Below are 26,990 nucleotides of genomic sequence, written 5' to 3'. Positions count from 1 at the left end.
AGACTTAGAAGGACATCACCAACTGAAATTTGCAATATCTACATGATGTTACACCAAGCTTTTACCAAAACAAAGACCTTTAGAAGGTTTTTACTATTTAAAATATATGCCTTTGGAAACAACTGTTTTGAAACAAAGAAACATTCCCCTGCAGCATCTGCAACCCAAACAGGTAGTATTTGGACTCAAAGTGAAACTGACTGTGAATCAAAGTGAAATTGATTTAATTTATTTTCAATATCCAAGTTGAGAGAAATATTGAAAGAAAACAAACAGGATAAACAGTGACAAGTAAACTGGATTTTAAACATTCTTCCAGTTTAATTATTTAAAATGTTAACATCTAAGATGATTTGTTTGATTAAAAAGAAATGGGGTAGAATTTTCAAATGCACCTATGTGATTAACTCTGAAGACCCATTTTCAACTGTGACTTAGGCACATAGGAACCTAAGTGTCATTGACTTGTTTTGAGGCATAGGCTATTAAGTACCTATGTCAAGTTTGACAATGGGACTCAGATACTTTTGAAAATTTTACCCATGGTCTTTAAATTGACAGTGCACCTTTAAATATAGGATATTTAGCACATTTGTGCAGAAACTACTTTAATCTTTAGAGATGCTGAGAATAAATCGTCCCACCATTTTTTTTTTTAAATCATCACAAGAACAACATTCAGAAGTGCAAACACACCTGCCACTTGTCTTGGGAGAACAAAGGAAATCTATGGCACATTTAGTCTAAAACTTCACAGAAAGATTCATAAATTCATATGTTGCTTAGAGAAATGTTAAAAGGGACCTACATGGATAAATACAGCTTTGTAAACTGCCATGAAGAGAGATTAAACCCAAGACAAGAGTAAAGAAAAAAATAATACAACTGAATTGCACAGCAAAGAGTGTCAGAACAGGAACCTCCAAGCAACAACTCCTCTAGCATTGTACTAGGTAAAACACACACCTCATTTCAATCAATTTTGTTTCAAATAATTACTTTAAAGATAATTAATTAACAAGGAACTAACATGTACAGAGTGCTTTTCATTCCAGAAGGATCTAAATATGCTTCATAAACTGCATATTCAGTTACTTGCCCTCTGAAAGTAAGTGTGTAAAACTTTTGCTTACAGGTATGGCTAGTGGCAATCTACAGCAGCAGCTGAGAATCTGTCTGTAACTGACTCAAACCAGCATAGGTATTGTTGACCCAACCTGCCAACTGGAGCTTCTGAGGAGATATGGGGATCATCATTTCACGCAACAGGTAGCAGCTATTCTGCCCTGGTAACAACAAACAACAGAGTATTTTAGGAGAGAAGATGAAGACTGAGTTGACCAAGGAAAATTAGAGGGGGGATCTACAATGGAGAGGGACAATATTGTGTAGTACCTAATCGCAAGGAGTTTTATTAAACTCATGTCAAGTGTACTTAAGCCTAAAGCCTAGTGCGGATAAGCTAAAATCTTACAGGCCTCAGCCTATAGGCCTTGCATTACAGCCATGTTTTACCTATATACCAAATACACACTCCTCACTCCTAAATACTTGTCAATCTTATATTCTATAAGCCTATCATACTTACACAAGAGATTCTGTAACTTACATACTGAGGATCTGGCAGAAGACACAAGTTAAAGTGGGACGGGGCTACTTTAACTTACAGTGCACTTTCTTATACCTCCTTCTGAAGTTATGCAAACTTCGGAGGTGATGTCTAAGGGACTCCATGAATGATCTCACCACATATTTAGTGGTGGGGGCCATTGTCTGAAAGAGATGTATGCAGGAGCGGCGCCAGGGTTTTTGGCACCCTAGGTGCTTCCGCGCTCCCAATCGTCGGCGGCGGCAATTCTGCGGCGGGGGGTCCTTCTGCGCTCCCGGTCTTCGGGGCACTTCGGCGGCGGGTCCCGGAGCGAGTGAAGGACCCGCCGCAGAATTGCTGCTGAAGACCCAGAGCGCAGAAGGACCCCCCACCGCCGAATTGCCGCCCCCCCAAATCCTGGTGCCCTAGGCAATTGCCTAGGTCGCCTAAATGGAAGCGCCGGCCCTGGATGTATGGCCTCTTAAAGGGGCCAGAGAGCCAGAATGACTTCTTGTGGCAGCTTCAGACTAGGTCAGCATGGGGATGCTGACTCATCCCCCAGATGACGGGAAGAAAAGGGGGATTATTTAGGTCCCTGCCGGTGCAGGAAAAGCCCTCTTTTACCTGGACCAGGTGGAGCAGCACCAACCCCCCCACCCATGGAAGTAATTAAATTGCAGGTTGTGCCATGATCCACTGTGGGCATTACGCTAGTTGCTCCTTTCCTGGGTGGCTGGGAAAGAATTTTCCCCCTCACCATTGGGCAAGGCAAGGTGGGGTTGGGTTTTTGGGTGTTTTTTTTTTTTGCCTTCCAATTGGGGGCAAATGGATTGGGGGCTTAGTTGGGGCAAACATGAAACACAGGTTAGGCTATGATGTCGCAACTCATCATGTAAGCTTGGGGTGGATGTCCAGTGCAGGTACTCCAGAGGGAAGGGATATGGTGATCAGATAAAATGTATTGGTACAGGATATAAATGAGGTAATCCTTTATAAGGAGGGGAGTTTGGGGTTCCTATGACTGGTCTGGCAGGGTGTCAACCTCCCTCCCCCCCCTTTATAGCTCCCCTTAATACTCAGCGAGTTGATTGGGAGGCCAGGTTGGGTAAAATGGAAGGCTGTGAGCAGCCTCCACCAGGTATATGTAAATGATTATGGAATTACGTGTTTTATCTGCCAGGTATTCTCAGACACATTTAGGAAATAAGTTTTAGCTTAATTAAACCACATCCAGTGCCTCCTGTCCTTCTTCCAGCATAGCTGGACAATCTAAGAGAGTCTAAATAAGTAAACAAACAAAAGTGGCTGGAATTTTCAGAAGTGCCTATGCAATTCCCATTAAAATGAATAGAAATGGGGTGTCCAAATCTTCTAGGTGGCTTTGAAAGTCTCAGCCAAGTAAGTCTACTTAGACTCACCTATGAATTTGGTCCATTTTTTGCAAGCTTCTAAGTAGCTAAGGAGTGCACACTATGTCACTCATGGTGACTGACGTCCTCTGAGAATGGAGAGGCTCACTATGCAGTACAGAAACTTTTCAAAACGACTGTAGATGCATTGATCACTCAGTCCCAGCTTTTATCTCTAGCTGTCTCATGTGATTTACATATTTACCTTCCCTTTGTTTCCAAAAAAGTATGAAACTTCTTAAGTCTTTCCTACAAAAACTAAACGAAAAAAATCCCTCATCATTCTGATTCTTGCCTAGCTTCTCACAAGGACTTTCACCCGCCTCTTCTATCCAATTCTCTGCCCTCACTGAGCCAAGACAACTGGATCTGAAAGATCAGCATGGGTCATTTCTCTTTCTTTGTTTTCACAGTTCTATCAGATTTCATAATTCAACAGTTAACCTGTACCCCATTCTCTCTCACATACACTTTCCCCCCATTGCGAATCTTAAAATTGTACATGCTAGAGGAAGCAAAAATATAAAAGGAACATTGCCTACAAGATGTACTTATAAAATCCTTGTGGGTCAATTCTGGAGCAAGTGCCTCTGTAAGCAAGACACAAGTTACAAGTGGTGAAGCACTGGAATGGATTACCTAGGGAGGTGGTGGAATCTCCTTCCTTAGAGGTTTTTAAGGTCAGGCTTGAAAAAGCCCTGGCTGGGATGATTTACTTGGGAATTGGTCCTGCTTTGAGCAGGGGTTGGACTAGATGACCTCCTGAGGTCCCTTCCAACCCTGATATTCTATGATTCTACATCCATACCGCACATGAAAATATTTTTGGGGTGGTGGGAGATTAAAGTACAGTGATGTTTGAACAAAAGAAAGTATAAAATAAACTAGGTAGGAGTGTGTTAACCGTTGGCATTTCACACCTCTCCAGGAATGTGTCTTCAAAAAGACATTTACTAGAAAGATTTTCCTAAATCAACTGTGCAAATCAAACATACAAATTTAGCCTTCCTTGAGTATGTTTCTGAGAACCCTTCCATACCCTAAAAATTGAGGCATTCAAGATTAGTGCACACTTGAAAATCTGGGCCTAACTCCTTGCTGTTTTATGGCTTCATGTTGCTCCCATTGTAATTAATAGGAATTTTCCTATTGGCTGCAATGACAGTAGGATTGGGCCCTTTAGCTGTGGCCCTGAGCACCTTCTGAAGGTGCCAAGTGCTCTCTCAGGAGGCATTCGGCACTTTGCAGAATCGGGGCCTTTATTCCCAAACTCAGATTCAATCTCACAGATAATGAGGATCCCAAACCTAACCCCTACTTCCAGTTTCCTTTCATTTTAACAAGCAGATGAATGAAGTTACAAGTGGGGACTGCAAAACAGCTGTGTCCATGCCCTGATCTCAAAGATCATGCAGACTCTGGGCCAATGTCCAAACTCACCCCTTCCTGAGGTTTGGCTTTATTGGTAACTCAAAAACAACAGAGCAACACACGTTTCATCCTGATTTCCTTCCCAAGCTTGGCTGTTTTTAGGATTTCCCTCCAAGACCACCTCTGCATAACTAGTCTGGATCTTAATATAGGGTTTTAACATCTGAGCGATCTCAACAGAAGAGCTCTGAATTCCTACAGGGCCTCAGAGTCTGCTACTAGTACAGAGACAAAAAAGACTGATTACAGAATACCATCATAACCCTTCCTGACAGGATGAGAAGGCAGGCCAGGAAATGGGGATACATTAAAAAGGCCCATAAAAGAGGCAATAGCACAAATCCAACTACCCTAAATGAACAAGAAAAATTGACAACAACATACATATCTTTTAAAATAAAACATTAGCCTTTACAACACCACCATAATGCTTTTTCATAATATACTTAGATATGCATTATGTGCTGCAAAGGCAGACTATACGATATATCATGTGAATAACTAGGTGAAAAGGTTGCTTAAATGGCTAACATAAATTGCACCAATTTAGCAGCCAGTCTAAGGCTACATCTTCACTACCCGCCTGAATCGGCGGGTAGAAATCGATCTCTCAGGGATCGAATTATCGCGTCTCGTCGGGACGCGACAATCGATCCCCGAATCGACGCTTGTACTCCACCAGCGCAGGTAGGAGTAAGCGTCAACGAGGGAGCCACGGAGGTCGATTTGCCGCTGTCCTCACAGCGGGGTAAGTCGGCTCGGATACGTTGAATTCAGCTACGCTATTCGCGTAGCTGAATTTGTGTATCTTAAATCGACCCCCCCCACCCCGTAGTGAAGACGTAGCCTTACTCACGTACATTACTAGTAATCTTGCTTCCTTACTTTAACCACTTACACAGCTTAGTCTGAAGAGCTGATCTGGAAAAAACAGTTAGCCTTATTCCCTTTTGGTCTTTCCAGAACCACATTGTCTGTGTGTATTAGAAAGATCCCGCAAGGAAGAATTATAGAAACTACAGAAAGAAATACCATTTAACTAATCTAATCCATATCCCTATCACTGCAGCATAGTTTCCCACGGTACATTTTCTGGCGTTTTATCTAATCTAGTTTTAGAAATTCCCTGTGATAGAATTTTCATGCCTTCAGGACATCGACATCACCACCCGCCAGCTGCTAAAATCATCTTCCTAGCCTGTCAATCTGCTTGTGCCAAACCCATCTTTGAAATTTTACACTGGCTTCTCCTTCTCCATGCCATTTAGTTTTTCTTATTCTCATCTTCAAATCCTTGCATAACCTTGCCCATTTACATAGTCTCCTATTGCACCACCCTTAACCTTTCAATTTAGCAACAATGCCAGCTTCAGTGCTCCCTCAGCTATCCCCATCTCTTTTCCTGTACCACCCCATACAGATGAACTGCCCTACCAGAGCTCACCCCATGAGACCTTTCTACATTCAAATCCCTCCTGAAGACTCATCTGTATCACCACGCCACAAGAAGTGAGTCAACTTCACTGTGCTGGGCACATGCCTTTACTGACTAACTGTGCTATCTTACTGTTTTGTACCCTTCTCTTTCCTCCCTAATCTCCACCTGTTTGTTTTGTTACTTCTTCATTCTACCATTGTGTCAAATTAGACTGGAATCTTTTCAGTGCAGGGATCATGTCTTATCTGTATTGTGAAATAGCCAGCACACTACTAGGTGCTGTAAAATAATAAAATAAGTAATCCCCCTAGCTCATCTGCAGTACCCCACCCCCTCTGTCTTGCGGGAAATCTTCATTAGAAACTCTGCCAGGTGACTGATCCTCTGTGCTACTCCTACTGGTTTTACCAGAGGAGAGGACAACATGGCCCTAGACGTCATCATTTCCCAGAACTGGCTTTCTGAAATCCATCCCCTTGTCCAGCTGCACTCCATGAACTCATGCCTTCCCAAACTGCATTAAGCAAACTTGTGCTCAGTGATTCCAAAGTTCTCCATAATCCTCACCTTCTCAACCTGCTCAGACGTTGCAGATTACACTGATTACACCGTGCATACACAGAGTGGAGGTTTTCCAGGGAATGATCCTGCTCTCCTTACTCCCACAAAACTTCAACTGCAGAAGGTTGCTCACAATTTAGATACAGAAACTAAATTTGTCAAAGTGAAATTCTAATCTCTTAACCACACTCAACATTTGCTCACAGGGATGGTTTTCCCACAGTTCTGCACTCTCCTGTTTGGTCATAGGAATTATCAATACGGCAAATATATTCAGATAGTTTTAATGTGGCAAAAGTCACTTCGTTGTATGAAAATACAAGGTCAACATCAAGAAAAACAAGATTCACATGTAGGCAAAAGGAGTAAGGACTTTTTTTTTTTAAAGTAGTAATTATATTTTTGGGTTCTCAAAAATTGCAATACCTTCCCCCATAAAAAGAAACGTTACAACATTTTTCTTTCCAGGAATGTGATTTAACTTATTTGTTAAGCTAATAATCACTTCCTGTTCACTTGCTAGAAACAAAGAACGACTGTGGGAGACAGTAAACAATACTGCTGAACTTGAGATGGATTTAAAGATGCTGCAAGCAATAATTCTATTGCAGAACTACTGCATATAAACATATTGCATAAGTCTACATAGCTTTATTTACTCTGATTGGCTCTGTGGCTTTGCTTTCAGATTACAAAGCTTATTTAAACAGTACACAGCATTGTACGGCACAGAATGAAAACTAAAATCATATTGACTCAAGAAATCAGAGAAAACTGCTATTGAATCCAATGTAAATAATCATGCAGGAGTGACAGATTTTCACTGTCTGCATCACTTAACTACTAATCCATCTCCCCAAGACGTAGACTTTGTTTACATGAGAAAATTGCACTAGTTTAACGTAAATCGGTTAACTTGGTTAAGGCAGCGCTGAACTCTGTGTAGACACTCTTATTTTGTTTTAAGAGTGGATTATTTAACTTCAGCAATCAATCACACACACACACACACACTGAATGGAGAGCTGAGAAATAAAACTGTAGCTGAGGTGACATTAAATGGGTTTTGAAAGAGGGGTATGTGTAATCATATTTTAAATTAAATTGAGCAGGTAACATAAGCCATTTTATTGAGAAAAATAAAGGAAACGTTTGATATGTTTCATATCAATTACTCAATGCAAAGTCTCTACCACCAGCCTTTTAAAAAATTATTTAAAAAAAACAAACAGGTCAGCATTAAAGAATTTGTGCAACTAAGCATAAATAAAAGATCGGTACATTATAAACCTCATTTCAGTGGCTTTTATTTTTTAATTGCCCTGTATTTTGAAACAGTGAGATATTTCTCAAGTGTGGGGCCAGAGCAGAGAAAGTAATAATAAGAAGATCATGTTGTTACCCAATACTAAAAATTACCATCTTCAGCATTTCTTTAAACACAAACAGAGTCCAAATATATTTGTTCAGTTTTCAACAGAATTAACATGATCAAAATGCAATTTGGCTTAACTACCAAGTACTCATTAGAGATTTGACCATGCACACTTGTAAGATTCTTTCCTCACAAGAACAAAAATGAAAAAACAGTATTATTCATATATACTATATACACAGTATATAGCTGCCATACATATGTATGTAATACCCATGCTCTAAATGCTAGGCATGTGGTACATTGCATAGGCATATGGTTAACAAATATATCACTTATCTGTGCAAATTATCACATACCTATGACTGCATCCCTTACCCACTAATCCATCCCCACAGACGTAGGCCTCGTCTTTATAAGAAAATTGCACTAGTTTAATGTGAATCAGATAACTTGGTTAAGGCAATGCTGAATTCTGTAAAAACAATGAGGAGTCCTTGTGGCTCCTTACAGGCTAACAAATTTATTTAGTTTGTTAGTCTCTAAGGTGCCACAAGGACTCCTCGCTGTTTTTGCTGATACAGACTAACACGGCTACCATGCTGAATTGTGTGTAGATACTCTTATTTTGTTTTAAGAGTGGCTTATTTAACTTTAGCTCAAATCTTTATTTAACTAAAGCTAAATCAGACACACGCATGTGATAGCATCGAATGGGGATATAAAACAAATACAGCTTACATGCAAAGCAATTAACATGAGGGCGGAAGACAAAGCAAGTGCTCCCCTGGGTGTTCTTACATCTTCCTGTTTGATATTGTTTTAAATGTCACAACAGGAGCTAGCACCCTGTGTTCTTCTCTTCTCTGCTTTAGCGCTTTTTGCCAATCAGTGTTTTTCTAAACAGAGAATTGTTTTTGCATAGAGAGGAATGAAAGTCTTGTGGCTTGAGTAAGTGCGCAAGAGTTCATTCACATTTTGTACAGCAAACGCAGCCAGCACACTGACAACCCAGCCAGCATCAATCTGGAGTACTCAATGGGAGAAAAGAACTAGTATTTAAAAATGAAAGGAACTTGATTTCCAAATGGAGTGCATTATTAGTACTTATTATTTGTTTCCAACAGCACCCACATTAGCTACTGTATCAAAATACAAGACACTGTCTCTGTGCTGAAGAGCTTCCAATCTGAAAAGACAAACGGACAAAGAGTAACGGCAGGAGGTACAACACAGAAAGAAAGTGATAGAAGTGATGAATGGCTGTCTTCAAAATAAAATATTTGCTGTGTGTATTTGTTTCTATTGGATACTTAACTGTCCTCCAACTTCCCCTCTTGCATGCCATTTTTCAACAAGTTTCAGAGTAGCAGCCGTGTTAGTCTGTATCCTCAAAAAGAACAGGAGTACTTGTGGCACCTTAGAGACTAACAAATTTATTAGAGCATAAGCTTTCGTGGGCTACAACCCACTTCTTCGGATGCATATAGAGTGAAACAGATATTGAGGAGATATATATACACACATACAGAGAGCACGGAAAGCTTATGTTCTAATAAATTTGTTAGTAAAGACAACTCCCACCTGTTCATGCTCTCTGTATGTGTGTATATATATCTCCTCAATATCTGTTTCACTCTATATGCATCCGAAGAAGTGGGTTGTAGCCCACGAAAGCTTATGCTCTAATAAATTTGTTAGTCTCTAAGGTGCCACAAGTACTCCTGTTCATTTTTCAACAAATGTCTCATACACATTGAGGAAGTAATGAAACTGTGGAATCTGGGTTAATTCAGAAAGACACAGAGAACTGTATCTGCACTCAGATAACACTGCAGCCCAAAAGTCTCATCAGCTCCTCTAATGACCTTATATACAGGGGAATACAACATACGGCTAGCTGCCTTTTGGAACAGCTCATGCAGGAGGACACTACTCTGGACTTAGTGTATGTGACAGTAGTTATTATATAAGCTTTAATGCTGGGGTAACAGGCACTGGGGCTCTGTGAAGAGTTGACACAGGGGCTCTACAAGGTGGGCTGACTTATACCTACTTCCTGGTACATGGCTTAATTAAGGCTGGTAAATTATTTTGAGATCCTTGGATGAAAGATGTTACTATATATAACTGAAATATATAATATTTATTATATTATTATTGCACCTGACCAGAGAACCCATTAACTGTCCAAGAAGGAAGAAAAAGCTGCTGGGTATATATCTTAAGCTAATGGCGAGGAGAAAAGAATAGGCACAAGAATGGAACCTCCATGGAAGAGCTGTAATATGTATATGAGAAAGAAAGGAAAAACCAATACTTAGATGTTAAACTGCTCCCCAGAGCAAAGGATGGGAAGAATGTTAAAAGAAAAAATGGATGAAAGAGTGGAGTATAGCAACGTCATGCAGAGGAAGTGTTTGAAATGCCGACACCTTGTTGGTGTCTTTATGGTTCAGTGGGTAGCATTCTTGGCTCTGGCCCATGAGGCTGAGGGTACAGGTCACATACTAGCACTTGAATGCATTTCAAATGCTGACACAGCAGCCCCCTTCCAGGAAAGTACTATCCTGTGTACGTTAAACTATGTGCTTTTGCTCAACTCCGGTGCAGTCTGCATGGAAGTCAAAGGGCAGTTTTTAGAAAGAGTGGGGGATCAACCCCAGTGCCTTTGCCAAAATCCTTCCTCTTAACAAAACTGGTTCTAATATTCAAGACTGTGCCTGTGTGTGAGCTTTTGAGTGTATTTCTCTACACAGTCACTGCACTACTAGTATACACAATAGCGTTTCATAGTGTGGATCAAGAAAATTTTGCCCCGGTACAGAACTGCTTGTACAGGGGCATGTACATTATGCCATGATAATAAAATATAATACTTTGATCCAAGGATCTCAAAGTAGTTTACAAATATGGGTAAGCTTATCATAGATGAGGAAACAAAAGCACAGAGAAGTCAGATAGCTTGTTTAAGGCAACACAGTGAGTCCATAGCAGTTGGAAATAGAATCTAGGACTCTTGACTCCCAGATCATGATGTGTCTCTAGTTTAGATGACACATTTCGGGTATTCATGTTCTCCATAAATTTGCATAGTAAGTAAGTAATATATAATGTATTCAAGAGAATGAAATATACAGTTTATTCTTAATGAACATTGGTGATACTTATGTCACATTATTTTTTAAATGATAGGAGATATAAAGATGCAGGAGGAAGCATTTTGGAATGGCAGCTATAATCTCATTTGTGCTCAAGCCAGCAATGAGCACCTTACTAGTGCAAAACTCTGCCCCTACAGAACTGACTGCAAAATCAGGGCTTTAGTTTGTACATCAGTATCACGTTGGGACCAAAAAAGCCTATCAGGCCTTAGCCATAGTTGTTGGATGGAGCAAAAGGCTGATCACAGGTCATTCTACCATGCAAAATGGCAGACATTTTCACACCCAGGTGGGAACTACCAAATTTGTCAATTTCACTTTACTTGCAAAAGCTGTCATCAAAATCAAAGGCCAGCCTCATTCTGATGAGTTAGGAGAATGGGCAACAGAAGACGTATGAAATTAAATGTAGAGAAATGTAAGAGGCTAGCAGGAAAATCTGACAAAAGTATTACCCTCAAAGGTCATGCACTACTGAACACAGATCGGGGAAAGATCTGAGGGGTTAAAGTAGGCAGAACATTAAATCTTTAAGCACAATGCTTAGAAGCAGTAATAAAAAGCAAACACAATTCTGCAGAGTATAAATAAAGGGTATTGAACACAAGTCAAAGGACATTATTCTTCCATTGCATAAGGGCCTGATGAAGCCACATGTAGTGTGCTATTCACAGTTCTAGCTGCCTTTTTATTTTTTTTAATAAGGCCTATTATATAGCTGGGTAGAGTAAAGCAAAGAGCAAGCCACGTGATTCCTGGATACACGCAAACCCACACAGAACTGTATGAGATACAGCCTGTTTTGCGGAAAGAAAATAATACAGGACCTATTTCAGTGGAGCTGGGTACTCACAGGTCTCATTGACTAGAAATGAGGTTGCAGGTGCTCAGCACTTCTGAAAAACAGGCCCACAGGGAAATCACAAATTATGTTATAATAAGGTCCTAACATCTACTGGTCACTAAAGTTCTCATGGCTCTTTTCAGGAGTTTAAAGGTATTAGCCATGGTGTACTGTCAAATTCTACTGTGAGTAATTGTAATCTGCCTACCTAAATTCTGACCGCGGTCAAACTGGAAAAAGAAACTGATGAATACAGGCACAAAGTAATTGACACATCAGACCTGACCAGTGGTCCACACTGTCTCTGACAATGGACAGAACCAGATGCTTCAAAGGAAGGTACAAGAATTCTCATATCAGACATTGTGGAATAATCTGCCCATTGGGAAAGAGTCTTCCTAGACCCAGGAAATTTGTGGTTGTTTTATGCCCTGAAGCATGAAAGTTTCTCTCTTCTAATCTTACCTAATATAACTGTGATTGTTCTCATTATCCACATAAATATCTATTTCTTCTTGAATCCTTCTAAGCTGTGCAATTACACCTTCCGGCAATATGTCCGCCAGGTTAATTATGGCCGGTATAAAAATGTATTTCCATTTTAAAATTATCACTTTTCAATTTCATTGAACATCTCCTTGATATAAGGAAAACAGGAGCAGCCAGCTTACCTTCCCTATACCATTCATTATTTTAATATACTTTTCTCATGCCCGCTTATTCATCTCTACTGTAAGGCCCCAATCCTGCAAAGGCTTATACCTGTGCTTATACTTCAATTAACAAGACTTTATGAGGTCAGGGCCTAAATTAAACAATCCTAATAATTTCAGTGTCTTTTCATTTGAAAGTCTCTCCAGGCCTCTAACTGTTTTCATTTCCCATCTCTGGACCTCTTCTGTTTGCGTTACATCTTTTTGAGATGGTGTGAGAAGATCTCAACACAATTTATCTAACAGCATTACAATATTTTTAGCAATGTTTTCTCCCCCCACCTCTTTATAGAACCTAACATTTGCTTTGTTTTCATGATTGTTGCTGCATAGTGAGTAAATATTTTCATAGAACTGTCCACAGTGAAGCTCAGATCTTTTCCCTGGGGGTTATAGTTAATTCACTTCCTGTCCTAAAATGTATCATTGTGTTGCTGTGCGTTATTAAATAGCTATTGCTTTCCATACATGGTACGCTCCCACTTTTCCAAATGGCCTGGGGGGGCAACCAAGAGTTGTGGATTACCAGGCATTTGGATAAATGGAAGTGCTATTAACTAAGGGCTACATTGGGGTCAGACTGTGGATTCAGATAACTAGGATTGTCAGATAACTGGAATTATACTGCATACATCACATATGTGGAGAAGATACTCATGATAAACTGTAGAGCCATGAAATAAATAATACCTTGCATCTTTGACAACTAATCCATCTCCCCCCAGGATTTATGCTAACATTTCAAACCCCTCAGAAACTTCAAAGAGCTCCTTTAAAAAGAAAAACAAAAAAAACAAGCTACCTCAGAAATATTTCCTCCTCCCCCACAAAACATAACCCAGCACAAAAGCCCAGGTAACAATGTCACTCATAAATTACGTGCCCAAACCAAATGTATGCATATGAAACCTTTATACTACATCACACCATAAGATTTTCTAGTTAATCTGTCCAGTCAGTATTTGTGGCAGTGCTTTGAAAAGCATTTGGATGATAGGCGTTGTAAGAATGCCAGCTCACTATCATTTTAATTGGATATAAGAATAACCATACTGGGTCAGAACCCTGGTTCATCTAGCCCAACATCCTGTCTTCCAACCCTGGCCAATGCCAGGTGCTTCAGATGGAATAAACAGAATATTCAATCATTGAGCGATCCATCCACTGTTGTCCACACACAGCTTCTGGAAGTGAGAAGCTAGGGACATGGGGTTGCACCCCTGACCATCTTGGCTAATAGCCATTGTGGAGCTATCCTCCATGAACTGAGGATAAGTTTCTAACATCGTTAGCTTTTTTGACTGCTGCTTCACATTGAGCAGATATTTTCAGAGAACTAACCATAAATGACTCCAAGTTCACCTTCTTGAGAGGTAACAGCTAATTTAGACCCTATCATTTTGTATGTAAAGTTGGGATTATGTTTTCCAAAGTGCATTAATCAACACTGAATTTCATCTGCCATTTTGTTGCCCAATCACCCAGTTTTGTGAGATCCCTTTGTAACTCTTCGCAGGCTGCTTTGGACTTAACTATCTTGAGTAATTTTGTATAATCTGCAAACTTTGCCACCTCACTGTTTACCTCTTTTTCCAGATCATTTATGAGCAGGAATCCTAGTTTTCTGTGATAAAAAAACAAAATTATCTGATTAAAAAAAAGCCTATAAAAATCAATGTTTTTCCAGTTACTGATCCATGAGAGTACCCTCCATCTTACCCCATGACTTCTTACTTTGTTTAAGAGCCTTTGGTGAAGGACCTAGTCAAAGGCTTTCTGAAAGTCCAAGTGCATTATAATCTACTGGATCATTCTTGTTCACATGTCTGTTGACTCCCTCAAAGAATTCTAATAGATTTGTAAAGGACAATCATGCCTCACCAAAGCCGTGTTGACTCTTCCCCAACAAATCATGCTCATTTATGTTCCTGGTAATTCTGTTCTTTCCTATGTTCTTTTACTTCACTTCCAGTCCCTAAACTATTGACAGAATGGTACTGTGTTGTGTTAAGCAGCAACTATGTGAAGTGAAGTGATTGTTATACGTAGCATCTTGATTTCCATGGCCCCAAATCCAGAAGTCCTTATTGAATATTTCCTCAGTCTTCACTCAAGCAAAGCTCCCACAGTCTTCAATATAAGTTTTGCCTGAGAATGACTAAGTAAAACCAGAATAAGGACTTCACAGTTTGGCCCTAAATGTATTTCTATATGTATCAGTGATTTCTATTTCTGTGATATGCTTTGAGGTTTACAAAAGGGGCTTTATAGAAACACATAAAGCTCATGTTAGCCTTTAAAGGATAGACACTACAGGCCTAATCCTGCACCGGTGAAGTTAATGGCAGTGTTGCGACCGATTTTAATGGGCTCAGAACTGGTCCCTAGCAGACGTAATGCTCTGAACCCAATAGGTACTTTCTAGTGTTTGGAGATGAGAAGTATGTTTTATGAATTAATTTCGTATTTTACCAATTCTGGAATAGTTCTGAGTCTGATGACAAGCAGCACTATAACATTTGCTTATTGATGCACGCATATTGCCTGCATTTCCCTCTTGATTTCAGACTATTAGAATACTTTTGTAGTAGAGTATTTATTTGGCAAGTAGATTTCTAAAGCAGTAATGAAAAATGCAAGTTGAAAGCCTGCATTTCTAGATTGTCACTGAACATATTTTTAATTAACTTTACAAAGGCTAAATTTAAAACCAAGCATGACTAACATATCCACTGTACAGCAGCCTGTTCCTTAGATGAAAGCATCAAAACAAAATTGTAAACTAATGGTTACTCCAGGTCTCCTCTCTTTACAATGTCTCAATGCAGCTCATATGTTGCTTCTCCGAGGCTTTCCAATGACACATAACCACACTGCTTGCCAACACTCCTTTAACCCTAACAGTGACCTACATCTTATAACTTCCAGAACAAAAATGGTAATTTCCTTTCAGCATGAACTGATTTGTTATTTCTTCAGTTTATCCAATCTTCAAAGCAATAACATCACTGAATTTTACCCTGCTAGTTAACAGCAACACAATTATTACTGGTTACACGATGGTAGCCGTGTTAGTCTGTATCAGCAAAAAGAACAAGGAGTACTTGTGGCACCTTAGAGACTAACAAATGTATTTGGGCATAAGCTTTCATGGGCTAAAACCCACTTCATCGGATGCATGCAGTGGAAAATACAGTAGGAAGATATATATACACAGAGAACATGAAAAAATGAGTGTTGCCATACCAACTCTAACGAGACTAATCAATTAAGGTGGGCTATTATCAGCAGGAGAAAAAAAACTTTTGTAGTGATAATCAGGATGGCCAATTTCAAACAGTTGACAAGAAGGTGTGAGTAACAGTAGGGGAAAAATTAGCATGGGGAAATAGTTTTTACTTTGTGTAATGACCCATCCACTCCCAGTCTTTATTCAAGCCTAATTTAATGGTGTCCAGTTTGCAAATTAATTCCAGTTCTGCAGTTTCTCGTTGGAGTCTGTTTTTGAAGTTTTTTGTTGGAGAATTGCGACTTTTAGGTCTGTAATTGAGTGACCAGGGAGGTTGAAGTGTTCTCCGACTGGTTTTTGAATGTTATAATTCTTGACGTCTGATTTGCGTCCATTTATTCTTTTGCATAGAGACTGTCCGGTTTGGCCAATGTACATGGCAGAGGGGCATTGCTGGCGCATGATGACATATATCACATTGGTAGATGTGCAGGTGAACAAGCCTCTGATGGTGCGGCTGATGTGATTAGGTCCTATGACGGTGTCCCTGGACAGAGTTGGCAACGGGCTTTGTTGCAAGGATAGGTTCCTGGATTAGTGTTTTTGTTATGTGGTTGCTGGTTAGTATTTGCCTCAGGTTGGGGGGCTGTCTGTAAGCAAGGACTGGCTTGTCGCCCAAGATCTGTGAGAGTGAGGGATCATCCTTCAGGATAGGTTGTAGATCCTTGATGATGCGCTGGAGAGGTTTTAGTTGGGGGCTGAAGGTGGTGGCTAGTGGCGTTCTGTTACTTTCTTTGTTGGGCTTGTCCTGTAGTAGATGACTTCTGGGTATTCTTCTGGCTCTGTCAATCTATTTCTTCACTTCAGCAGGTGGGTATTGTAGTTTTAAGAATGCTTGATAGAGATCTTGTATGTGTTTGTCTCTGTCTGAGGTATTGGAGCAAATGCAGTTGTATCTTAGAGCTTGGCTGTAGACAATGGATCATGTGATGTGGTCTGGATGAAAGCTGGAGGCATGTAGGTAAGTATAGCAGTCAGTAGGTTTCCGGTATAAGGTGGTGTTTATGTGACCATCACTTATTAGCACTGTAGTGTCCAGGAAGTGGATCTCTTGTGTGGACTGGTCCAGGCTGAAGTTGATGGTAGGATGGAAACTGTTGAAATCATGGTGGAATTCCTCAAGGGCTTCTTTTCCATGGGTCCAGATGATGAAGATGTCATCAATGTAGCGCAAGTAGAGTAGGGGCGTTAGGGGACGCGAGCTGAGGAAGTGTGGTTCTAAGTCAGCCATAAAAATGTTGGCATACTGTGGGGCCATGCGGATACCTATAGCAGTGCCACTGACTTGAAGGTATATATTGTCCCCAAATGTGAAATAGTTGTGGGTGAGGACAAAGTCACAAAGTTCAGCCACCAGGTTTGCCATGACATTATCGGGGATACTGTTCCTGACGGCTTGTAGTCCATCTTTGTGTGGAATGTTTGTGTAGAGGGCTTCTACATCCATAGTGGCCAGGATGGTGTTTTCTGGAAGATCACCAATGGACTGTAGTTTCCTCAGGAAGTCAGTGGTGTCTCGAAGATAGCTAGGAGTGCTGGTAGCATAGGGCCTGAGGAGAGAGTCTACATAGCCAGACAATCCTGCTGTCAGGGTGCCAATGCCTGAGATGATGGGGCGTCCAGGATTTCCAGGTTTATGGATCTTGGGTAGCAGATAGAATACCCTTGGTCGGGGTTCTAGGGATGTGTCTGTGCAGATTTGTTCCTGTGCTTTTTCAGGGAGTTTCTTGAGCAAATGGTGTGCTTCTTTTGGTAACCCTCAGTGGGATCAGAGGGTAATGGCCTGTAGAATGTGGTGTTAGAGAGCTGGTGTTATTACTGGTTTCAGAGTAGCAGCCGTGTTAGTCTGTATCCGCAAAAAGAACAGGAGTACTTGTGGCACCTTAGAGACTAACAGATTTATTAGAGCATAAGCTTTCGTGGACTACAGCCCACTTATGCTCTAATAAATCTGTTAGTCTCTAAGGTGCCACAAGTACTCCTGTTCTTTTTTTGGTGTTATTACTGCAGATCATCTGAGAAAAAAACACTGCGACTAAGTGAGAACCCACTGTCCTCCTGAGAATGATACTGTAGGCAGATGAGCACCACACACTTCCTGAGAAAGATACCAGTGGAGTTCAATTATTGTGTAAAGTGCTGTTATGTGCTTGTGTATCACAGATACGCTTGAAGTATGTCACAAGCAATTCTCTCAAGTCAGATCGACAGTCAAATCTTTACATGACTACTACTCCTTCATAGGCACCACTGGTGCAAGAATTACACAATGACAATTTAAAAGCTTAGTAAGTGATCATTCTGGATGGTGACAAGATGTTCATCTTCTACAGTAAGGCCTCCTTTTCCCTCTTTTTGATGGCTTGTTCTTGGGGGTCATGGGGAGGGAAGAAACAGGAAAGAATAGTCTTTGGGCTCCCCAGAACACAGGGAGCATAGCGACAGCTAGTGCAAGATCTCCTTATATAGTCACACAAGGAGGGTGGTGTCCTGCTCATCCCAAAGACAGTCCCATAGGAAAGAAGGCAGAAAGGGAAAAATCACTCTTACTATAGACAGTAACCCAGCATGGTTTCTGCTGGGATAATGCCTGCCAGATCCCTGGAACTATTCTGCTGCTTTTGCCAAACACATCATTAGAACTGCTCCCACCAGTTCCTGCCTTCAGTTGTGTAGTGGAGGGACAGACCACAGGAATCTGAGCTGCCTTAGTCAGAAGTGGCCCAGATGCAGCAGTAAGCTGGTGACAAAACAAATGCCAAGTTCTTGTCTGCTGAGTGGGCTAGGAAGCTGCACTTAACAAGAAGTTCAGGGATCTAAGATAAAAGGACATCTTGAAGCTGGCAGAGTCTGTCCAAGGGTAAGGTGGGTTCAGATGAAGTCTGTCCACAGGGGACTTGAAGTTTTAGGTGTTCCTGAAGTTTTGGTGGCTCTAAATTCCATTTAAGTCTTAATCTATCCCTGGCAGGCAGGGGCTGGAAAGACAAAAATCCAGGCTAAAATATAACTTATTTTCAAAGATCTTTTTCAAAACCCCAATGGGAGGGTTGCTCCCAAGGCTATAAATGTGGCTAGGGACCCAGACAGAGGGAGCCACATCTGGAGTAAAAAGTTGGATTAACGTTCCAATGATGTTTTTCTGAGTGAATTACCCAATATAACCTCACTGGCAATGCCTGTGACTGAAGCTGTGCTTAGAAGCCAAGCAAGGCATCATATCCAGCTTTCTGTGTGTGAGGCAATTAATTGTAATCCAGTTTTGAAACAAAAATATGAGATTCTCAGAAAAGATATTTAGCAAATACTTCACAGCCCTTCAGATCCAACGCAAAACTGCAAGTGGTCAGGTCTGTATTAAGCTACCCTCCCACAGCAGCTTAATGTTTATTTCAATTATGTGTTAGTATCTAAAAGAGGAGCATGCTCAACTCTATACCCAGTCCAACAACATCAAAGAGACCCCCAGATAGGTTGATCCAAAACATAAAAACCCCACAGGACAAAAGCTTAACTATGGCCAAAAACTAAGCAAAAAGAAATAGTCACATCTCTGAAACCTCACACTTTGGAAGTAAACAAAGCCATAAAGCTAACTGAATTAGGCTGAATGGGCTACTGAAATTGATCTCACTGGCCAGTTATTTATTTAGCAGGTTCCCCGTCTTCTTAAGGCACATCTGAGATCCTCTGTAAGAACCGCTATTACAGTACACTAGTCTGTATCTCCCATCAAGAAATGGAGAAATTATGATTTGAAGGTTGTCTCTCAAAGCTTAGCTATCATTTGTAAGGTGCGGGAAATCAGCTTCACATGGTTTCTATCTTCTACAAGCACCAGAGAGCCACTTCTGTTCCAGGGTGTTTCCCTCCCAACCAGATCTTTCCAGGTCAGAGCATAGCCCTCCACTTTCTCTTCCCTGGCAGGGTAAAACAACACACTCCAGCTGCCTTCTAGAAGTAAAGCTTCACAACAGTTTTCAAACTTTATTTTTGTAATCTTGACCATCTGTCACTCACCCATGACTCTCATCATGATTCTCTTTTCCATCATAGCATCTGTTCTCCTCCCGGCGTTCCCACACTGGCTCCATTTCCCTATCCTTATTACCTTCACCTCACTACAGTTTCCACTAGCTCTACCTGCTCCTCTCCCCCCCCCCCCCATCCCTTCTCCTCCCATCAGCACAATTCCAGCTCCACCCCTCTTCTTCTTCACCTCTGGTAACATTTGTCCCAACTCTGGCCCTTCATCCATCCCTGCCCTCTCCACTTCCCACATCCATCCCCACCCTTCTTGTGACACCATTCTGAGCCTCATGCCCATCCCCTCCTTTCCCTTGATGTCTCTGGAATGCCCAATCCATGTCTAAAAAGATAAAAGTCATCCACAACCTCTTCATAGCTCACTCCCTCCAGCTCCTGGCTCTCAGACCTCAATCCTGTCCTCTGTCACGGGACTCTGCAGCTGCCCTCTCTTATAGAGGCCTCTCCTTCTCTCACGCTCCCTGCTTAGATCAGACCATGGTGGAGACGTCAGGCTTCTCCTTTCCCATTCCTACCGCTTCCAACCCGTCCCTCCTCCTCCATCTCCCTTTTTCTTCTCTTTTGAACAGCACTGCATAGAGTCATCTCTCCTCTGTTCCTCTATGTTGCGGTAATCTATCATCCACTCAACTCACTCCTCCCCATCAGCCTTCCTCTCTGATTTCAGTTCCTAGCTCTCTTCTCAGTCTGCCACAGTCATCCTCAAGAACTTCAGCTCCATGTTAATGACCCACCTGACCCCTTAGCTGCACATTTCCTGGCCTGCATGTCTTCATTTAACCTGCAGCCCTGGCTCGGTTCTCCCACTCACCAAAAGAGCCTATCACTTGACTTGGTCTTCACCAAGCACAGTTCATTCTCTTGTCTCTGTTGCCACAGGCATTGACTTTCCAAAGCGTCGGGGGGTACCTTGCCTCAGGCCCCGCCCCCACTCCTCCTCTTCCCACCCAATTCCGCCCCTCCCTCGAGCGCACTGTGCCCTTGCTCCTTCCCCCTCCCTCCCTGCACGCCGCAAAACAGCTGATTGCAGCGGGTGGGAGGCATGGGGAGGGAGGCGCTGATTTGCAGGGCCTGCCAGGAGGCGCTGGGGGGAGCTTTCATTTATACGGTTGTTGATTCTCTCCACACTTCATTCTCCTCCACCCTTGACTCTTTTGCCCCTCTCTCCCATTGCAAGGTCTGCCCTACCAACCACCAGCCCAGCCTCACCCCTAATATCCACTTCATTTGCTTCGACTCTCACACTGTGGAATTACTCTGGTGGAAATCCTGTGCCAGGTCAACTTCCTCCACTACAAAATTCTGTTCTCTTCTCCTTCAGTTCTGCCATCTTCCTAGGTAAGTAACTCTACTTCTCCAACTTAACTGGATCACACAACCGCAATCCCAGCCACCTTTTCACCACCATCACTCACTCCTCAAACCCTCCCCTTCTCCCACCTCCACTTCTTTCTCAGAAGAGAAAACTGACAAAATACAATGAGAGCTTCCTCCTCCCCTTGGCTTGCTTTTCCTTCCCCACCTCCACAACTCTCTCTCTCCTTCTTCTCCCCATCACAGACATAGAAGCTTCTCACCTGCTCTCCACCTCTATCGCCTCCACTTGCGCAAGAAACCCTATCCCACCTTCTGGTCTTCTTCACACCCACTCTTGTCCTCTCCCTTACTCTTCCCCTTAACTTCTCACTCTTGTCTGACTCTTTCAGCTGGCAATACAGGCATGCTTTAATCTCTGCCATCACAAAAAACCCACCCTTGACTCCACCTGCCTCTCCAACTACTATTTCACCTCCCTTTCATCTCTAAGCTCATTGAACATGTTGTTTACAGTTGCTGTCTGGTGTTCCTCTCTCCCACTTCCACCCGAGGCTCCAATCTGGCTTCCACCCCTTGCACTCCATTGAAACCACTCTCATTAAAGTCTCCAAACTCTTAGCCAAAGCTCAGAACCAGTACTCCATCCTCATCTTCCTTGACCTCTCAGTTGCCTTCAGCACCACCAACCATGCTCTTCTTCTTGACTCTGTCCTCCCCTGGTTCTCCTACCTCTAATCCCTCCATCAGCCAATCCTCCTCACCCCCTCCCCAAACCTTATCTCTGGGTAATCCCATCTGCAAACACAAACTCAACTACCATCTCTATGCTCACAGCTTTCAGATCTACCTTTCTACTCCAGACTGTCTCCTTCTGCCCAAACTAAAATCATGTGGATCTCTAGGCAACAGCTCAAACTCAACATGACTTAAACAGAGTTCTTAATCTCTTCTCCCCTCCAAGTCCTCCCTGCTACCTCCTTTTTCAATCTCTGTGGACAATATCACCATCCTGCCTGACATGCAGGCCTGTAACCTGAGTGCCATTTTCAACTTGGACCTCTCTCTGTCTCTCTACATCTTCACTTCCAGGCTAAGTGTAAATTTAGCAGATTCTTTCTGTATAACATCTTTAAGATACAAGCTTTCCTATCCAGAACACAGATGAAACTCTCATCCAGGATCTCATCATATTGCATCTCAGCATCCTTTTCTCTCTGCAGTATCCTTTTCTCTGGTGTTGACAAATGTAAACCCCACTCAAACCCATTAAGAATGCTACTGCAAGGATCATTTTTCTCAACTGTCACTGTGAGTATGTCTCCTCTCTCTCTACCTCCATCCACTGGCACACCCTTCTCTATTGCATCAAACATAGCTACTTGTCTTCACTTTGAAGGTCCTTCAACAGCCCATCCTCACTCCACCCATCATCTCTCATTGACTATTGAGAGGTCGACTTCTACCTCCCATCGGCCCATGACGCCAGCCTCCATAGCCCAACTGTTACATTTTAAAACAAGCACCTTTGTGCTTTCTCATGCTGCCCCTCATGCCTGGGAGGAGCTACCCATAAACATCCATAAAACAGTTAAGCTGCTGGTATGCAGAGAGTACTGCATATCACGTGGACCAATATGGTCTCATTGTTTCCTTGTAGTCCTCCCGTCTGTCTGTATCTATCTTTTGTCTGAGGGCTTGTCTACGTTACCTGCTGGATTGATGGGCAGTGATCTAGTCTAGATCGCATCTAGTCTAGATGCGATAAATCGACCGTCGAGCCCTCTTCTGTCGACTCCAGTACTCCATCAGGGCGAGAGGCGCAGGTGGAATCGACAGGAGAGCGTCAGCCATCGACTTACTGCAGTGAAGACACCGCGGTGAGTAGATCTAAGCACATCGACTTCAGCTACATAACGTAGTTGAAGTTGCGTAACTTCGATCGATCCTCCCCCTCAAGTGTAGACCAGGCTTTATATATAGACTGAAAGCTCTTTGGGGCAGGAGTAGGTGTTTCTACAGTGTCTAGCACAACAGGATACTGATCCATGACTAGGGTTCCTTGGCATTACGGTAACAGAAATAATTAATAATAGCAAGTTATAAGTTTTAAAACCACTTAAAACTAAATCTAATGGATCAAACTGATGATCTTATGGAGGTTTATAATATTACAGCTAGCTTTCATAACATTGACTCTGGTGAAGGATACCTTCTTAAACACAGCCTTCTGCTAAAACAAAAGCTGAGTGGTTGGATGTTTATATACCAGACTCCTATTTTCAGAAAAGTTTATTAGTGCTATAAGCATTTGACTCTTGGCAGACCTTTGCTTACATGACCTCAGCCAAGGAGTCTTTTTTATTATTATTACAAAAATTTGAAACACCAAAAATTAGTTAGAGTTATAGGGATGCAAAGTGTTAAGATGCTTAACTGAGACCCTATGACTGACCTTTTTGCAGACCGCTCAGTTGTAATGGGTCCAGTGGGATGGGTGTTTTTGGATGCTCTCTATGGTGGGAAATTTTGTTTAAAAAAAGAAGTTTAAATATGAAAGGCTGAAACAGACCGAATGGACTAGATTCATACACGGTCTCACTCTGTTGTCTTTTGTGTCATAACAATAGGGATGAATTTGTCCAAGATTTCAAGCCTGTCAATACTCAATGGTACTTTGTAAAGCGTAAAATTCTGATATAATTGAAATAAACAAGATTTCTAATTCACTGACATTTTCAGTATGAATTCTGCAGCACTCTCTCCACCATGGTAAACAATAATTTAAATTTTTACCTAGTGCCTTTCATCTAAAAGGATTACAAAGCACTTTATACACACAGCACTACTGAAAAGCAGCTACTTGGGGTCACTGAGTCAAACCACTACTCTGATGAAAAATGCCACAGGACATTTAATATCCATGCACAGTAAACAGGCCTTCAGTTTTTAAAGTCACAAAGGAAAGACACCTACACCACTGCAATAAACTACAAGGAACTCAATTTCTCTTTCTTAGAAGGATGAAGGACTCAGTAGACCTTTACAGGATTTGCACTGGTAGTTCTAGGGAGCCTAGACACTCTCAAGACACACTCTTGACTTTTTTAAAGGAAAAATTGTTTAATCATAAAGAGTTCCTGTATTTTCCAGACTAAAGCCCACATCCTGCTGTTGGATATGTATGTATTACTCTCCCATTGTCTTCAATTTGGCCCTGAATCAGCAACCCACACGGAGAGGACTTACAGCATCATTAGAAAGAAAGAGAACTCCAACACTGGGAAACCCAATGGCTTTTTGCAAGTAATTCATTTTATACAGTGCTATCAATTACAAACCACTGAAAAAGTTCAACACGTAGAGTAATAAAGCCACATCAGCTCTAGATTTCAAAGTAAAGCAAAACAAAACTGATGACACTCGTAAAAAACAGTTCTGCTTTTTAAGGCAGAATTGCCGATGGAGTGCACATTAATTACCAATGCTCCAGCATAAGGGCTGTTTATCGACCAGGGGACCAGTCCTGTTCCCACTGAAGTCAACAGCGAGAGCAAGCTCAGGCTCCATCCACTTAAAGGACTTAAAATATTTTAAGTTCTGAAGTGCTTAAAGTGAACAAAAGGGTTGTGGGACTGTTTTGATTTTAAAGGTGCCAGCCTGACAGCCCAGGAGACTGAATTTCTCCATTTATGAACAGAACAGCTGCAGACTTTCTAACATGCAGCCTCCCTGCCCACAAATATACTTCAATCCTTACCTGGAGGGACCAGTTCTATCCAGCAATAAAAGGATAGTTCATTTTCCATGACGCTTCAGTCCTTGACCTCTGCCTACAATCAAAGTAGGATACCAACTCCTGCCAGTTGCGGTGGTGGTCTGTATAACATGGACACCTGTCCACTGATTACAGGTTTGAGCACCCCACCCCGCAGACATAGACGCTACTGAACAGTAGTGACTCCAATTGAAAAGTGCTTCAATTGTGGTGACTACATCTGTGGGACAATCTTGCTCAAAATGGTTTTGACCTCTGGCAAAACTACCATCTGTGCAATTAACAGGAGCTCAAAAATACATTCAGATATTTTTCCCCCAACCCTGCTATAAACAGGAGGCAGAGATGGGAAATTTGCCACTCATCAAAGGAAGCAGATTTGAAATAATCTGTTCTGCTTAGAACTCTGTGTACTTCTTGGAAATAGGGAAAGGGGAAATTCTGAACACTATCTGCATGCAGGGCAAAGTTTGCTTATCTTTCTAGACTGTGTTTTCAGTGCTGCTGTCTCACATGTTGCTTTATGCCGTGATACTTGACAAGAAATCTATTTGATTTAAATCTCAAGGTAGCCCTAAGAGCCTTTAAATTATTGACCTTATATGGATTGAGGAAAGGTGTTTTTCAATCTGGTAAATAAATCTGATCTAGAATGTGTAGTATTGTGCCTTTCATTCTGAAAGAAATTTACAAATAGATAAAAATATGGGCCAGATCCTCAAGCAGCGTATTGACATAGCCATTGGCTTTAATGGAGTGATGGCATTTGATACCAATGGAGGGTCTGACCTTATGGGAATTTAGGGCATTCAGCACCTTGCAGTATTTGGACTTCTATACAGGCCTTGTTTCACCCACCACTAAAATGCACCTGCCTTTGGGATGACACACTGCATTTGTGTAACAGCACACAGCAACACTGCACAACTGTGTAGGACAGAAAGGGAAGATGAATGGTGTATGCAACTGAAAAAGCGGTGGAATTATAGCCCAGTTCTGCTCCCATTGTAACTAATGGGAGTTTTTTCATTGACTTCGAAGGGTGCTGGACTGAGTCCACAGGTAGACAGAAATGTAGGTACAGTAGTTAGAATGTGTCCAGGTCCAGCGGCCTGATCCTGAGGGGTAGAGAACACATACCACTGTTAGGGAAATGATTGAGAGTGCTCAGTAATTTTCAGGATCAGACCCTGGACTAAAATCCCTACACCTGCAAAAAGTACTATGGGATCCATGACCGCAAATCCTAGTTTTATATATCATCCAGAAGATTAAGAGTTGAACACAATAGAACTTTTTTCAGGTGATGCAGATACCGAGTTGTTCTTTAATGTTAAAACCAGTCTCTGCTAAAAGTTAATACTATAACTATGCCGTGGAATTCAGCTCTTTGGACCAGAGCTCCAAAGTCTACAAGTAATCTCTCAAGATGCCACTGTGCCGGTTTTACTCACCCCTAGCCATCTTGCTCCTTTATTGGCAGCCTGTTGAATCTGTACTCTTTTGAGGGTGACATGGTAAACAGCTCCTTCCTCTACCTCTTCACCCCCGTCCTGAATTGAGCTCTGCCATGGAATGGGAAAAAAAGAGAGAAAGAAAAAAAAAAGGTACTTTTTCCCCCTTCTCTGCTAACCACAATCTGTACCAGCTGCTATACTGCTTATTGCAGAGCTCAGCGCACAAGATGGGCTGTACAAAGTAAATATAAGAATCAAAGCAATACAGGACGCTTTTCGATTGAGGGAATGCTGAGATACTCTTGGCAAGCTGCCATTTCCTATGGTATCAGGATACCCTGACTTTCCATTTAGTTCTTTTTCCGAGACTTGCACATATTTTAAATAGTTTTATAGTCTTTTTTGAAGGAACTGATTCCGTTTTGATTAGTAAACATTTTAAAAAGCAATTAATCTCTTTAGTTTTCCTTTATGGAAAGAATTGTATTTTAAAGGAGAGGAATTACATAGGCTAAGATCATTTAAACTTAGAAACTAAACATTATTTAAAATCCAGTGTGTCTATTTCTTTTGACATGAGGGACT

The 26,990-nt window shown here is 41.6% G+C and overlaps 1 protein-coding gene across 6 annotated transcripts in view; it reads right to left on the bottom strand.

Moving 5' to 3' along the window:
- Positions 1 to 26,990, bottom strand: part of RGL1 (ral guanine nucleotide dissociation stimulator like 1) — a 150,392-nt gene that overhangs the window by 74,089 nt on the left and 49,313 nt on the right. For 4 of the 6 annotated variants that reach the window (XM_034779671.1, XM_034779665.1, XM_034779668.1 and 1 more), the window contains one exon: positions 26,403 to 26,513. The exons of the other annotated variants lie outside the window; for them this stretch is intronic. In XM_034779671.1, coding sequence (XP_034635562.1) covers positions 26,403 to 26,513 — 111 coding nt within the window. The remainder of the gene's footprint in view (positions 1 to 26,402; positions 26,514 to 26,990) is intronic. 6 annotated transcript variants of the gene reach the window in all.

The sequence above is a fragment of the Trachemys scripta genome, chromosome 8 (genome assembly GCF_013100865.1).
Source record: "Trachemys scripta elegans isolate TJP31775 chromosome 8, CAS_Tse_1.0, whole genome shotgun sequence".
In the NCBI taxonomy this organism is placed as follows: domain Eukaryota; kingdom Metazoa; phylum Chordata; order Testudines; family Emydidae; genus Trachemys; species Trachemys scripta.
Note: the sequence above shows the minus strand (reverse complement) of the source record. Positions and strands in the feature narration are given on the sequence as shown.